The 14,571-nt window shown below is 35.1% G+C and overlaps 1 protein-coding gene across 1 annotated transcript in view; it reads left to right on the top strand.

Moving 5' to 3' along the window:
• Nucleotides 1-14,571, top strand: part of LRP1B (LDL receptor related protein 1B) — a 591,173-nt gene that overhangs the window by 306,419 nt on the left and 270,183 nt on the right. Inside the window, exons 14-17 of the mRNA XM_049799136.1 lie at nt 932-1,121; nt 7,266-7,388; nt 9,028-9,168; nt 13,197-13,322. Of these exons, the coding sequence (XP_049655093.1) occupies nt 932-1,121; nt 7,266-7,388; nt 9,028-9,168; nt 13,197-13,322 (580 nt within the window). The remainder of the gene's footprint in view (nt 1-931; nt 1,122-7,265; nt 7,389-9,027; nt 9,169-13,196; nt 13,323-14,571) is intronic.

The raw sequence follows: 14,571 nt of genomic DNA, 5'->3' as shown, positions 1-14,571 counted from the left end.
TTGAAGCAAGGACCCCAGCAAGCAGAAGAAGACTGGAACCCAGTCATTCCAAACTGCAGCTGCTATGATGAAGTATAAAGGCAGGGCTCACAAAAGTAGATGATTTAGAGTTCTGCAGTTTTCTGTCTTTTTAAAGTAAATCATTCTAATTACTGTAATTTACTTGATGGTAATTTTAGACTATTTTTAAAGTTTTGTTTCTGTTCTGTAGGGATTGAAAATATTTTTAAACTGTTCCTCTTTATCAGACAGCTCTTGTGTAGTGGTAGTTGCAGTTCTTGTGAAGGAGTCCTGAGACTGGTCCTATAGCAAATAACACAGTTTTAGAACATTTCTGCAGCCAATAAAATAAAGACAAGATTTGGGGTGTAATTTGTAGCTTTATGTATGAGTTAATAAACCAAAAGTAGAAGGTGCATGGAAGAAAGTTTGTCTTATTTGGGGAACAAACTGGCATTTTTTGTTTTGTTTTAAGTTATCACAACCCAAACTAGAGAGGAAGTTCACAGAAATAAATAAACAATCTCTGCACTTACTTCACGCTTCAACAAAAATAAGCAATTCAAACACACTATTACTTGCTTTAAAAGAAGCAGATATTTGAGGTACTTAACAGATAGTCAAGGTTATACGAAGAACCATGCTTCCTTGCTAGGGATGAGGTAGATATTTACCTACATTCCTTTGCATTAACTGTCAGGAGACACTTAAAATGAATTTGTACAAAATTTTGAAGTTAGATATTGATGCCGGTGCATAGAACAACTTTACACTCTTTACTTGGTTTTATTGCATTAAGTCGTTATTGTTTGGGCACAGTACTTACCTCAGTTTTCCTATTTCCTATTTTATGTTCTCTGCAGTGTATGCTAAGACAAATTACTAATTATTTTAGCCTTGCTAAAGCTCACCTACCACTAATTAATTGCAGGTAGTCTACAATGGAAAAGATTTGAATCATCCTTTTGGACTATCACATCATGGAAATTATATTTTCTGGACAGATTACATGAATGGGTCAATTTTCCAGTTGGATCTGGTTACAAGGAATGTGACACTGTTAAGAAGCGAGAGACCACCTTTGTTTGGGCTACAGATTTATGATCCACGTAAACAGCAAGGTATTTATAACATACAATTTCTCCAAATGTCTGTTATAAAAGGATATTTTTCCTTACAGTCTCCTAGTATTTTGGGGTGACTAGATAACAACAGAAAAAAGAATATGACTTGTGGCATGAGAAATATACTTTCCAATGTTTCAATCCATTGATGTTAAAATTGGTCATTTCGTCCATACCAGAAAATGAATCATAGTATTATAGCTGTCTGAATGTCTTCTGTGTATTTACACTGCCTTTATTGCCATTTTTCTTGTGTGTCAAAGAGATACTGTGAATGTATAAAATAGAATAGATAACATATACATATTGGCTCATAGACATAAAATATATTACTGCATTTACCTTTGCTTAAATAATATCATAGATCCTGTCTGTCTTTTCCTTTTTGTAATTTTCTCCCCCGTCTTGGTCTACATCAGCACCGTATGACTTAATCTCCTGAAAGTACCTGGTGCTGTTACAGAGAATCAGAGTAAGTTTCCTTTGAAGTAGTGCAAAAATACATAGTTGTTGCTACTTACATAAGTAGAGAAATGAAATAAAGGCTATAGGTTTGCATGGGTGGAGTTTAGAAAATGCAATTGCTACTATACCAGTAAATTTACAAATGTATTTTACTGCAGAAAACTTTTAGATCCATTTACTGCATACAGTATTCAGATGAGTTGTTGAATATTTGCTCTCTTTAATGAAAACATATTTCTGATTAATGTCTGGTTAATGCCTGCTACCAAACATAAAACTGAACATCAGGAATTAGTATAAAATACTGTTTAAAAGATGACTGTATTAAATATTAATATCTATAGATCTCATTAATCTCTATAGATGGTCATTTCTGACACATAGAACATTTCCAGTTCTACAATTCCTGTAGAAAAATCAGTCACTAAGGTGTTAGCAGTCCAGCTACATTTGATTCTGTACATGAACCAGAAAAGTAACAAAATTAAATTTCACCATTTATTGGAATGCTGCTTAGTACAGATACAATGTTAAAATGTGGTTCTTAAAACAGTGTTGGGGTTTTGTTTGTTTGTTTGTTTTTAAGTTTACAGGCCCTATTATGAGTACTGTGTCCCTGTGCATAAACCCCAATTTTATTTTCACAGTATCATTACCTTCACATCTGGATGTGGGTGCAGTGTCTTGTTCATGTCTATTCTTAGCACTTGGAAGATTTGACTGTGTCTCTGTCATTTGTAGTCAATGAGTAGCTTGGAGAGCAACTGATAAAACTAGTACAGGGTGGATAGAATTAAAACATAAGAAAAAATATTTAGCCTTTATATTTGTTATAGGCATATATGTATATGTCAAATGTGTATATATACATTTCTGTGTATATAAAAAAATGGTAAATGTATATATGAAAATAAAGTACAGTGAATATTTTCCCTATATATACTGACTAATATTTTGCATAGTTTTATTTCAGAGGTTTTATATACCATACATACTATTTTTTTTGTTGTTTTTCTTTTGTCTAGTGTTACCATATTTTTTTTCATCCAACAAAAAAAAAAATCAACAGGTGATTTACAAAGGGAAGAAAGTTTAATTTTCAAATTGATGCTGAAGTATAAACTGGGAAGTACACACATATATAGGCAAAATACTTGGCATGTAATAACTGCATGTGTAGCATTATTTAGTTTTATGTTTCATTTTAAAATTTACTGGATTTGAAGACTTAGATATGTAGTTAATATTCTTTGGAGAAGACAAAGACATCTTCTCTATCTAAAAGTACATCTTCCAGTTTGTTTTTCCTTGGGAAACCCACTTTTTACAATGTCTCACTTAACCATCTGAGGCCCTACTGGAAAGCTTAGTGATTTTCTTTACAACAGGTTAATATGTAGTCTTCCCTTTCCCGCTGAATAATATTTTTCTATGTCCAGCTAGGCTGTCTTAGGGAAAGCCATTGACAATAATACTTGACTATGGAGTGGTGAGGTCCAGACAGCCAACTTGTAATTGGTTTTATGAGTATGGAAGCAATGCTGAAAGTTTCTCCTTTCTGGTATTGTAACATCTAAATTTTCAATACCTAAACCAAGCTGTAGTATGTGTAGTACTGTGCTATGTCCAGGTCATTGTAAGAGTGTGTCTCTTATCACAGATCCCTTTCAGGGACTCTCTCTTCTTCCAAAGTCATGTAAAAACATGATGTGTTGGGGGATTATTGTTGGGTTTGCTTGGTTTTGTTGTGGCAATATCTGCCCCCAAATCTACCCTCAAGTTGGCCAAATTTCAGAATACTTTGAACTGTGTCTGCTAAGAGAGGATGTGGTGGTTGCTTTAAATACTTGGTACTTCTGCTGCTTTATTCCATACTAAAAGTTCCTTTGTTTTTAGAAAAAAAGGAAATTAAAAATGAATGCAGTTGCTGTTAGCTTCCAAATAAGCTAACACCAGAGACAGAAGACTAAAATATTACCTTTTAGACATTTTTAGCAGAATGAGCTTAAATCTTGAGAAAGTGAATTTAGCTCATTCATGCATTCATTGTTTGAAATTGCAATTGGAATTTTGCAGGGTAACTGCAGCCTTTAGGATCTTCCCTTTTTGTCCTGCTCAGTGAGGTTGATCTTGCATTGTTCCCAAAGGAGCATAAGCATTTATTTTAAAGAAAGTGAAACTAATTTCTTTTTTTTCTTTCTGTGTGTTTCTTCTGAAAGAGCAGGACCAAGGCTCAACCATGTTTTACAGAGAAAACCACAGTAATTAATTTTATGGTATGAGTTATATTTTATAGCTTATGCACATATACCTTAAAAACATTTGGTTCTGATATTGTGAGTTTCCTGTTTTGATGCTGCTATGATTGTCACTACACAAGCAGAGAATACGACAATTTATTTTGGCGCAGTTGAATTGAGACTGGCATTTTTATTAGGAGGTCTTTTACAGGATACTTGACTGTGCCAATCTTGCTTTACTTAGTACTATGGGCAGCGACATTAAGCTTCTTCTGGTATCTCCTTAAGAAGAGGTGTTTTTCACTGTCTTTGTATCTCATGAGGCATGATCCTCTTGCAGAGGAACATTTTTTTCTTGCTTTTAGAAATTAGAATTCATCTTTGTTAGGCTTAGTCTTTGTGTCTCTATGCATCAGGAATACCTTAAGAAATGGGGAGGTGGGAAGCATATTACTATGCGGGAAGCATAGTAATCATAAGAGTTGGATTTACAGTCAGCATATGAACCTGCCAAGGCCTGCGGGTATTTCCACTGCTGTGAAAGGGGAGATTGCTATTCATACGTAAGTAATTCTTGTGTAAGTCCATTTACAGCAGTTAAAATAGCCTCTTCTGAAATCAATTGATATTTTAACTCTTCAGTTTGCAAAGAAGAGCTGATGAGCCCCAGGCTGCTGCTATTCATATGTGTAGTATGATCCTAAAAGTAGGCTTACACAGCTTTAGCAGTACTTGAGGTTAGGTTTATGGGAAGCTACAAACATAAATGAATACTCAGGAAAACATAGAAGTACAATGATTGCTAAGTAGCAATAAATGCTTCGGTGTATCTTTTAAATGAGAAGGTAAAACGAATTTGTGTGGTTGTTACAGGGGTTTTTCTTCTTAGAATGATGACTGAGATGCAAGTACGTTGTTGTTTTAGCTCTGGCCTAATTTTTAGCAAATTAAAATGGAATCAGCCTAATTTAATCATATGCAAGTGGCAGGGCAGCAGCTGTTTTAAAAGCTGGCAAAATATGAAAAATATGATAATAGCTTTGCAAGTTGCTTTAAAATTTGGGGAATATTTTAAGAACACCCATATAAAATAGCTGTTGTGAACAGCAGTCGAGGAAATTTAATTTCATAAATACTTGGTAGCTAAATGTGTTCCATAGCTTACTCAGTAGAGAGACTTAACCTCTTTGTTGTATTGCATTTCAGGAGTCATTTTAGCCTAGGAGTCTCTTCAGCGAGACTGATGGGACTGAAGGTGTCATTGCACCTTCAGGTTGAAGACTTCCTTAAAGCTCACTTTATAAAACTTCTTATGTAGGATCTTGTTGCTTTAACTCTTGGTACTTGTACTTTCCTTGTTGTCACCCTCTCTTTTATCACTTATTTAGCAAGTAACCTACTGTGCTGTAGTTTGTCATCCCAATTATGAGGTTACTTTTCATCTTCAAGACGGACCAGTTGACTTTGATCTAGTGTTTTAATTTTGAATTTATTTATTTTAAGCTTGCATTTGGCCTCAGAATCATCAGGGGTTTTCAAAGTGTTTTCTATATTTGTCTTAAATAGTCCTTTATTCTATAACCTTATTCTTTTTTAGTGATCTGACAAACTTATGTATATTCTTTAAATCACTGCAAATTTCCTTGACTTGAGCTCTATAATTTTGGAATCACTTTTGAAGATTATGTTTTAGTTTGTTTGTTTTGGCAGCGTCTGATAATCATCTTAAATCAACATTACTGACATTCTTTGATTTGTATAATGGGTGGCCCTGTAAAGATGTAGAGAGTTTTAAGGCTACTTTTTCTGATGCAGCGTTTTACCTGACGTTTTCCAAGATACAGATGCAAATGCATCTCTTACTCTTTTGATGTTTTGTTCATATTATTTGGGGTTTGGTGAGCGTAGACATAATAAAGGAGTCAATTTTTGTACAAAGCTTTAGGTCATAGACTAAAACATGAAGTCAAGATCCAATAAAGTATTTTAAGTGCCCGGTTTAGGTTGGAACTGCTCTATCTAGAATTGTGATCCAGCCCTTGCGCTTCATAGAGACTTCCTGTTTTCCCTGTTTATACAGCTATATTCTTGCCATCTCCCTCGCACCCTGCCCGATGTACAAGTACCACAGCAGCTTCCCACAGCATTCTGTATTAATTATTGTACATAAATTTATTTGAAAGTTCAGTGGGGTTTTAATGAACTGTAGACACATTTAATTCTAAGAAATGGTATACGGTGAGTCAGAAAAAAGTCTAGGAATAGGTTATTATGAAATGCTCAAAGTCTGTATTGTAAGATGTGTTGAGGTACATCTTAAAATCTGTAAGTTTTCAAAATCTTAAATTATTTGCTGGTTATGTGATGTTCATTTGATAATTTGAAAGCGTTTCCCTGCACATGTAGGTATGGCTCTGACAGGACAGTTTAGTATGTGTGTTTGCAGCTACCCCTATGAGAATTTAATAAAAGTGGTAGTGCTTTGAGGAGAGGGAATTGTGTGGAGTCTGTTTTAACCCAAGAAGTTGATGAATGTTTTGTACACCTAAAAAGGAGGAGCAGAGGAAGAAACACCTGCTTTTTACTAGGACAGGAAGATGAAAAAAAGTGCTTTAAAGTTTTTTTTATAGCTTGCCTGATCATAGTCAGTTATCACCAACACTTGAAATTAACAGAGCTTTGGTCCTGAGAAGTTGAATGTCCTCAGCAGTGTGCATCTAAGCAATTAAGTCATGGGCAAAGTGGCACAAACAGAAATCGTAACATTTGCTTCAGTGGCTTCGGTTTTAAGTCTGGTTGCCTAAAAGTGAGGCAGTAAGGATGCAGCAGTCCTTGGTAGATGATTAAAACACTTGACAGCTGCCAGTATCTTCATGTGAACAGCGTACACCTTTTGGGAATAAACAATAACACAGAAGAAGAAGGTAGAGAAATAGCAGATGTGTTCAGAAAAGACTATGGAAATATCCGCCATGTATTCTGTCTGCCATAGATCTCATTGTACTGTTTATTTCTGTTTCCTTTCTCTTTTTTGCATAGTCTGCATTTGTAGTCACATTGGTTTAATATGTGCAGATTCCAATATACTTCAGAACATTCCTTTATATACTGTTTAATTTCTTTAAAATACTACCTGCATGTAGCTGCGTCATAATAAATATTTTATAGTATTTGTTCTCCTCATAAAAAAGGGAGATACAATGTTGTGAACTGATGGTGTAGGGTTTTTTTATTATTCTTACAGTTTATTGCAACCTGTAACTAAAATTGTTTAAATATTATAACCTGTAGTAACAAAACTATGATAATAATGTGTCCCTAAAATGAGAGGAAAATAACTGTAAAAAATTCTTCATGTGCTTACATTCTTAAAAAAAAAAAAAAAATTAGTTCTAGCATGGCTGTTACTTTTAAAGTTGCTTTTTTATTTTCACAGGTGATAATGCATGTCGTGTTAATAATGGAGGCTGCAGCACTCTTTGTTTAGCCATTCCTGGAGGCAGAGTTTGTGCCTGTGCTGATAATCAGCTTTTGGAGGAAAACAGTACAACCTGCATGAGTAAGAATTTTAAAGACTATCTGAATTGATGCTACTGTTAAGGAATCAAGTCAAACCTGAAAATAAAACAAGAAAGTGTGGTCTCCTAGAGGCTTTTTGTCATTCTATAAGACAAAGAAATCTTCCTTGAATAAGAATTCTAATTGAAGACAGTTTATTAAATATAATAAAGAGTTGTCAAAAAAGATGAAATATTAAGTACTCAATATTTGAGGATGAAATACATTGGAAAATATTTCAGAATGTCTGATAGGATAAAGCACTTAAATATTTCACTGACGTCTTTTAAAGAATATCAGAAATACTAGAAATTATTCCATATAATTATTATATTTAATCTATATAAACTTGTTTCAGATTACTATATGGAGTAAGTATCTGAAATTGAAATCTGGCATAGAAAATCTTCATGCTGAAACTGTTCATAAAACATGTCAAGCAGATGTATTTATATATAATAGGTCCTGACACAGACTATGCAAATTTCGCTGTCTTTTTTTTTTGCTTCTCTTCCTTGGATATCTTCATTGAAAGGCCAGTAAAAAAACCTGTGTTAATAAGAAAATGTCAGATTTTCAAGTAAAAATAATAACTCATCAGACAATACAGGTTTCTTTTTAAATGTTTAGACCTGATGTTTGTAACTTACTCAATTCTCTTTTTTTTCTTTGTTTGTTTTTTGTTTTTAATCTCATTGATCTATTTCTTGAAGTGTAGTGTGTAAAATTTTACATAGGTCTCCACCAATAAGCCTGGTAGAGATGAGTAAAGCATAAGGGTTTGTTTCATAACATGATGAACATTATTGAGCTTGCAATTACCTTGAATTTGACCCAAATGCATGGCTGGCAGAGCCATCACTGTTGCTAAAGAAAACTATTTTTCTTTTTAGCAGAAAATACTGGAAGGTGGACTTCTCACTGGTAAGATGGAATGTAAGCATTAGGAAGAGAGGTTAGACACTTTCAGAACTGAATGAAGCAGGTTTCCTGCTTTTTCCCCAACACACTTCATTGCCTGGCTCTTTCAAAGGACTTTGGTGTTCCTCATAGGGTCATAGAGTGATGTGTGGTATTTACACATTAAGCATTCTGAACCTTATGTCAAGAAATGTATCTGTCTGGATTTACCAATAAGCTTGTAGCTTGCTACTTAATTCTACCTCAGCAGAATTTTATCCTTTCTTCTTTGCCAAGTCTGTACCAGTGCATAATGCAGGTGTTTGAGTTGCTGCTTGGATACAAGAATCAGCTATCCGCTAATCATTTTCTAGGCCTTTAACGTGCACCAGAATTTGGTCTGTGTCTGTGAGAATATTTTCCTTTTCACTGTTGATGAGGCATTGCAATATTTTAAACTGATATTTTTACACTATCATCTAATCACCAATTTAAAAAAAAACAGTTTGTCATTCTAGTCTAAGTTCTTCCATTTATTAAAAAGATATTACCTCAACCATACACTCAGATATGCATGCTGCTACAGGCTTCAGGTGGCATTACCTCAAATATGCAAAATTTACTAAAAAATGCTCTGAAGAATGATAAGAAGAGTTTATATCTATTTATGTAGAGGTAGTATTGCATTCTGTATGTATCAAGCTCATAAAATAGATGTACTTCTTGGATATTTTTCCTAGTTAAACATGGAGAAGTGCTACCACAGTTGTGCAAAGCTGAACAGTTTCAGTGTAACAATAAGCGCTGTATCCAGGATCGCTGGCGCTGTGATGGGGATGATGACTGTCTGGATGGCAGCGATGAGCATTCTGAAATTTGCTGTATGTATGCTTTTTAACCCACAATCCATAATTAATTTTAAACATTGGAAACAAAATAATACAAGTCTGAGGGGAGTCAAACAAAAGTGGTAATCTTAGTCATGCGTGGAAATCTTTCATTATTTTCTTCTTTTCCTGCATACAATAATAGTAGTCCTTTCAAATGACACTCCTGTACTTGTTTCATAGCATAGTACAAGAGCAGTCACCTTTTGGTTTTGACATCGTCATTTCTGATTCTTTAAATGTTGGAGTACTCAGCATGGTTTTATGAAGGGGAAGTCACACTCGGCCAACCTCATAGCCTTCTGCAGTGATGCGACTAGCTTGGTGGATGAGGGAAAAGCAGTGGATGTTGTTTACCTCATCTTTAATAAGGCTTTTGACGCTGTCTGCCATAACATCCTCATAGTCTGTCAAAGGATGGGTTAGGTATGTGGACAGTGAGGTGGATTCGAAGCTGTCTGAATGGCCAGGCCTTGGGGCTTGTGATCAGTTGCACAGTGTCCAGGTGGGGCTGAGTCACTAGCGGTGTACCCCAGGGGTTAATGCTGGGGTTAGTAACCTCTTCATTAATGACTTGGACAGAGTGCACACTCGGCAAACTTGTAGATGATAGGAAGCTGGGAAGAGTGGCTCATGCAGCAGATGGGTGTGCTGCCATTCAGAGGAACCTTGACAGGCTGGAGAATTGGACAGAGAAGAATATGGCAAAATTCAGCAAGGAGAAATGCATCTGGGGAGGAATAACTCCAGGCATCAGTATATGCTGGGGTCCATCCAACTAGAAAGCAGCTTTGCAGACAAGGACCTTGAGGTCCTGGGCAGGCAACAAGCTGACCATTAACCAGTAATGCACCTCATGGCAAAGAAGGCCAGGAGCATCCTGGGCTGCTTCAGGAAGGGCATCGCCATCAGGTTGAGGGAGATGATCTTTCCCCTCTACTGAGCCCTGATGAGGTCATATTTGGAGGACTGTGTCTAGCTGTGAGCTCCCTGGTATGAGAAAGATAAGAACTTACAGGAGCAAGTCCAGAAAGGGACCATTAAGATGATTAAGGGACTGGCACATCTGTCACGGAAGTTGGGAGAGCTGAGATTTGTCAGTCTGGGGGGAAGGGGAGGCTCAGGAGGGATCTTACCAATATATATAAATACCTAATGGGAGGGAATGAAGAACAGGGAGCCAGTCTCATTTAGTAGTGCCCACTAGCAGGACAAGAGGTAATAAACACAAACTGAAAAGCATGAAATTTTATCTGAACACAAGAAAACACTTTTTTACTGTAAGTGTAGTCGAACACTGGAATAGAGTGCCCAGAGAGGTTGTGGATTTTCTAGCCATGGAGATACTTGAAACGTATATTGACACGGTCCTGAGAGACCTGTTCTACTTGTCCATGCTTGAGTAGGGGATTAGACTAGGTGATCTCAACAGTTCCCTTCCAACCATAAACATTTCTGGGATTCTGTAATGTATTTCTTACAAAAAAAAAAAAAAAGCCACAAAAACCTCACCAAGAAACACAACCCAACCAAACCCCAAACCAACAGCAATAACAACAAAAACCAAGCCTTCCTTTCCAGTTTTTAATTAGATGTACTTTGTCTTTAAAAATACAGTTTCACTAGAGCTGTATATTTTTGCTGTAGAGGAGTTGAAATGAAAAAAAATGAAAACATACCAATTCTGTATCTGTGTCATTCCTGGAAGATACTTAAATAGCCTGCTATAAAATTAGAGTTCCAGCAGTACAAATTCCTTTCCTTATTCAGTTCATCGCTATGCTTCTTATTTCTGTCATTTCTCTAAACCGAATCTCTTTTACTGAAATGAAAATACGTTATATTTTTCCCTATCGCTTGGAGACTCAAAGAACTGATACTCTTCTACTGTGCAGCACTGTTCTAGGTGTCTGAAAACTCTTATCATAGTCTCTCATTCTTACCTCTTTGAGTGAATACAACACTAGTCTGTTCTCTCTTTTTTTTTTTTCTTTTTTTTCCCTCCAGTAGATTATGGGGGTTTTAGATTTCATTTCTCTTTTCTGAACTTTGCAAAGTGATCCTAGGGGTTGAATGTCCAAAACTGAATGTATATACTTCTGCTGAGGCTTTTGTGAAGCTGGTTAGGCTGAGAAAATGTGTGTGTGAGGGTTGATAGTCCTGTTTATACGTCCTTGGGTAAATCTTGCCTGCTTCACACTGGACTGATGTTGCTGATACATACTGAGCTTGTGATCCTCTATAATGCCTAGGTCTTTTTCTGTATGGCTGTTACATAGCTAGTTTGTTGGGATTTTTCCCCCTGCATTTACGTATTTTGATAGCTCCATGTGGTAGTGATTACTAATTTCAGTCCTAATTCTTTTCACAACATCTGTCCAGTTTTGAATTGTAGTGCTTACTAACATTTTATTTTAATACCAGAGATTCTTACACTTAAATAAGGAGCTCAACTAATAAACACAGTCAGAAGGAAAATTTTTTGGCAGAGTTGACTTGATTCTCATTTAAATTAGTGTAATGTAGATCAATTCATTGATTCTCAAAGGGTTTATACAGCTATAAATGAAGTCATAATCTGGTCCCAGATTATGTGGTACACGTATGTGATAAATAATTTAGGTGGCCAGTATGATAACATTAATTTCTTTTCAGCAAGTTGCTATAGTAATTGCAATAGTTCGTTTCTAGTTAGTCTGAAATATTTGCAAGTATGAATAGAGTATACACACATTAGTAAATATATATGAGCAAAAGCTTAACTACCATTTAAAACAATATCTATGTCTAGTATTAAAGTCAGATTTTTAAAAAGTCTTCAATTTTTAATTTTGTGACATGGATATTAACAGTTTTGTTTTCCAGTCACATTGCAAACTAGGTTGCTTCATAGATATTATGAGACTTGGAATACCTTTCTGCTCAGATTAATTAATTAATCTTTACTTCCAGTGTTCTCGCACCCTCCACACAAAACGCTCATGAAGGGTTCATGTGCTATTGATATCACACTCGGTCTGTGTTGTTTTCAATGGAAAGAATAGGTAGAAAGGTCAAAGATAAAAGCTACTGAAATGTCAAGGATAAGCCTGCAAGACATTCTTTCTTTTTAAATACCATTTGTTTCCAGATATATGTTAAACTTTAAAAAAGAGACTGTGGATGGCTGAGTAGGTGGAAAGTAGCTTGAGATTATTTTTAAGCCAGCATTTGAAACTGTGTAGTTTACTGCTGTTGTGTAGATCAAGGTTAGCAAGATCTGCTAATAATAGATCTTGTTATTAGCATAAAAGAAGCAGGACATACATACTTACTACAGCTGCATGAGCAGGCCAAGAGTATTTACATAATATCTGTGCATTCAGTCTTCATCCTTTCCGTGAGACTTGGTAGCTAGTTTGTGAGATACCTTGTTCACTCGTGAATACCAGATTTTTTTTTTTGTCAGTTTTACACCATGTTGCGTATTTCACTTTTTGATACCTACAATTTCATGGTAAGTAAACAGCAGATCCATATGTGGCTGTTGACAGTAATGTGCATCGTTTTAGAAGCAGTTTTTAGCCTGTCCAAATCCCTACTCATTGTGGTATAATATTTTGGATATGCACTTAGCAACTTGCATCCATTCTCTTTGGTGGTTTTTTTTTGTTTGTTTATATGCACTTCAGTTTGCAAACCTCATCACATTGATAAAAAGTGACCAAGGACATTTTTCTTTAAGGAAATAGCAACATTGTAAAATGCTGCTACCTTTTATCACTTAGTAGTTAATAGAAGAGGTTCTCCATATTGACACTAGTATGATAGGAGAATCTTTACTATGTCTTGTTTAATTTATGATTGAAGTACTGCAATATTTTTTAATTGACTGGTTTGGGGAACAATTTTTATATTGTGGTGATTATATATACAGGATAACCATACTAACTGCATCACTAGGGAATACCATTTAATGTATAATTTTCAGCTGTTTTTCTCTGATTATTTTCTTAGGAAAAAAACTCTTTTTTTCTCCCCAGTCAATCATAGTTGTCCTGATGATCAGTTTAAGTGCCAAAATAATCGCTGCATTCCCAAGAGGTGGCTTTGTGATGGAGCCAATGATTGTGGTAATAATGAAGATGAATCAAATAAAACCTGTGCAGGTAAAAATTTTACTTGGATGTGCATAGAAGTTCTCTAACTCTAGTTCCATAAACGGTTCAAGACTGCTGTGAACTGAACTGAACCAGTCTGCTACTAGTAATCTGATTATTGACATTTTAAATTAATTCAGATTTTGATGCTACTAAGGCTGGAATACAAATTATATTTTATTTAATCCTTATGCTTGACTGTGCTTTCCAAAGTAATTCAGCACTTAATCTATCCATATGGGTTGACTGTCAAAGCACTGCTTAGGTACAAACTTGTCCCTGCTAAATCTTTTTAGGCAGTTAGAATTTTGTTTGTTAACATGCTGTGATGAGTGCCATGTCACTAATAAATTTTATTTTATGCTGACAAAAGCATGATTAGTTATTCAGTTTCCCCTTGGTACCTTGAAATTGTTTTCATTTGTAAGTTGCTAACTGTATACTGGATTTTTAAGGAAATACCAAGATGAAAATTGTTTACAGATTCCACTGCAGTAAATCATGGAGTTCCAAATCTGTCCTTTGCTTATATGGAAGTGATGTTTAGTGCTTGTCAGTAGAGCATACTAAACAATCATTAAATAACTGATACACAAAATATCAGGCATCAATAAACTGATGGCTATTTTAAACTGAAATGCAGTGATAGACAGCATACATTGTGTATTAAAATATTCTCTGAACTCATTTTACTTGATTTAAATTTTCATATGTATAATAACTGGTTCTGGTTGTTACTTGTGCAATTTGGCTAAAAGCACTCTAGCACAAATGCAGACCCATAGTATCCGTATCATCTCTATGGTATTATTGCAGATTGTAATACATCTTGATATCCTTTGATATTTAACTGTTTGCTTATGGGATAAGAGTCTGATTTGAAGACCATATTTTTCATCCTATGTCAGTTGGCTATGGGTTGAATTTTGTATTCTTGTTTTTCCTTTTGTTCCTGCAGTGGCAAACACTGTTCATGTTTAAAAATATACTTCTTTGCAATATTTTAAACTTACATTCTTCTATTGTATTTTGGGCTACTTCTATGAAGAAAAAGGAAAATGGTAATTGAGAATACCCAATGAAGAATTATTCTTTTGATTATTGGTGTTTCTGATAAATCAGTCTGTTTTTATTTTTTTAAAGTGTAGAATCACATATAGATGAATTCTAAAGCTTAGATTTGGAATCAAAATCTGTGTCACTATCACTGGCATTGTAGTTACGGGTTCACATTTTGAATAAACAAAATTATAAGTAA

Source organism: Accipiter gentilis, chromosome 1 (genome assembly GCF_929443795.1).
Source record: "Accipiter gentilis chromosome 1, bAccGen1.1, whole genome shotgun sequence".
Taxonomy (NCBI): domain Eukaryota; kingdom Metazoa; phylum Chordata; class Aves; order Accipitriformes; family Accipitridae; genus Astur; species Astur gentilis.
This window is presented reverse-complemented; position numbering and strand designations above follow the sequence as displayed.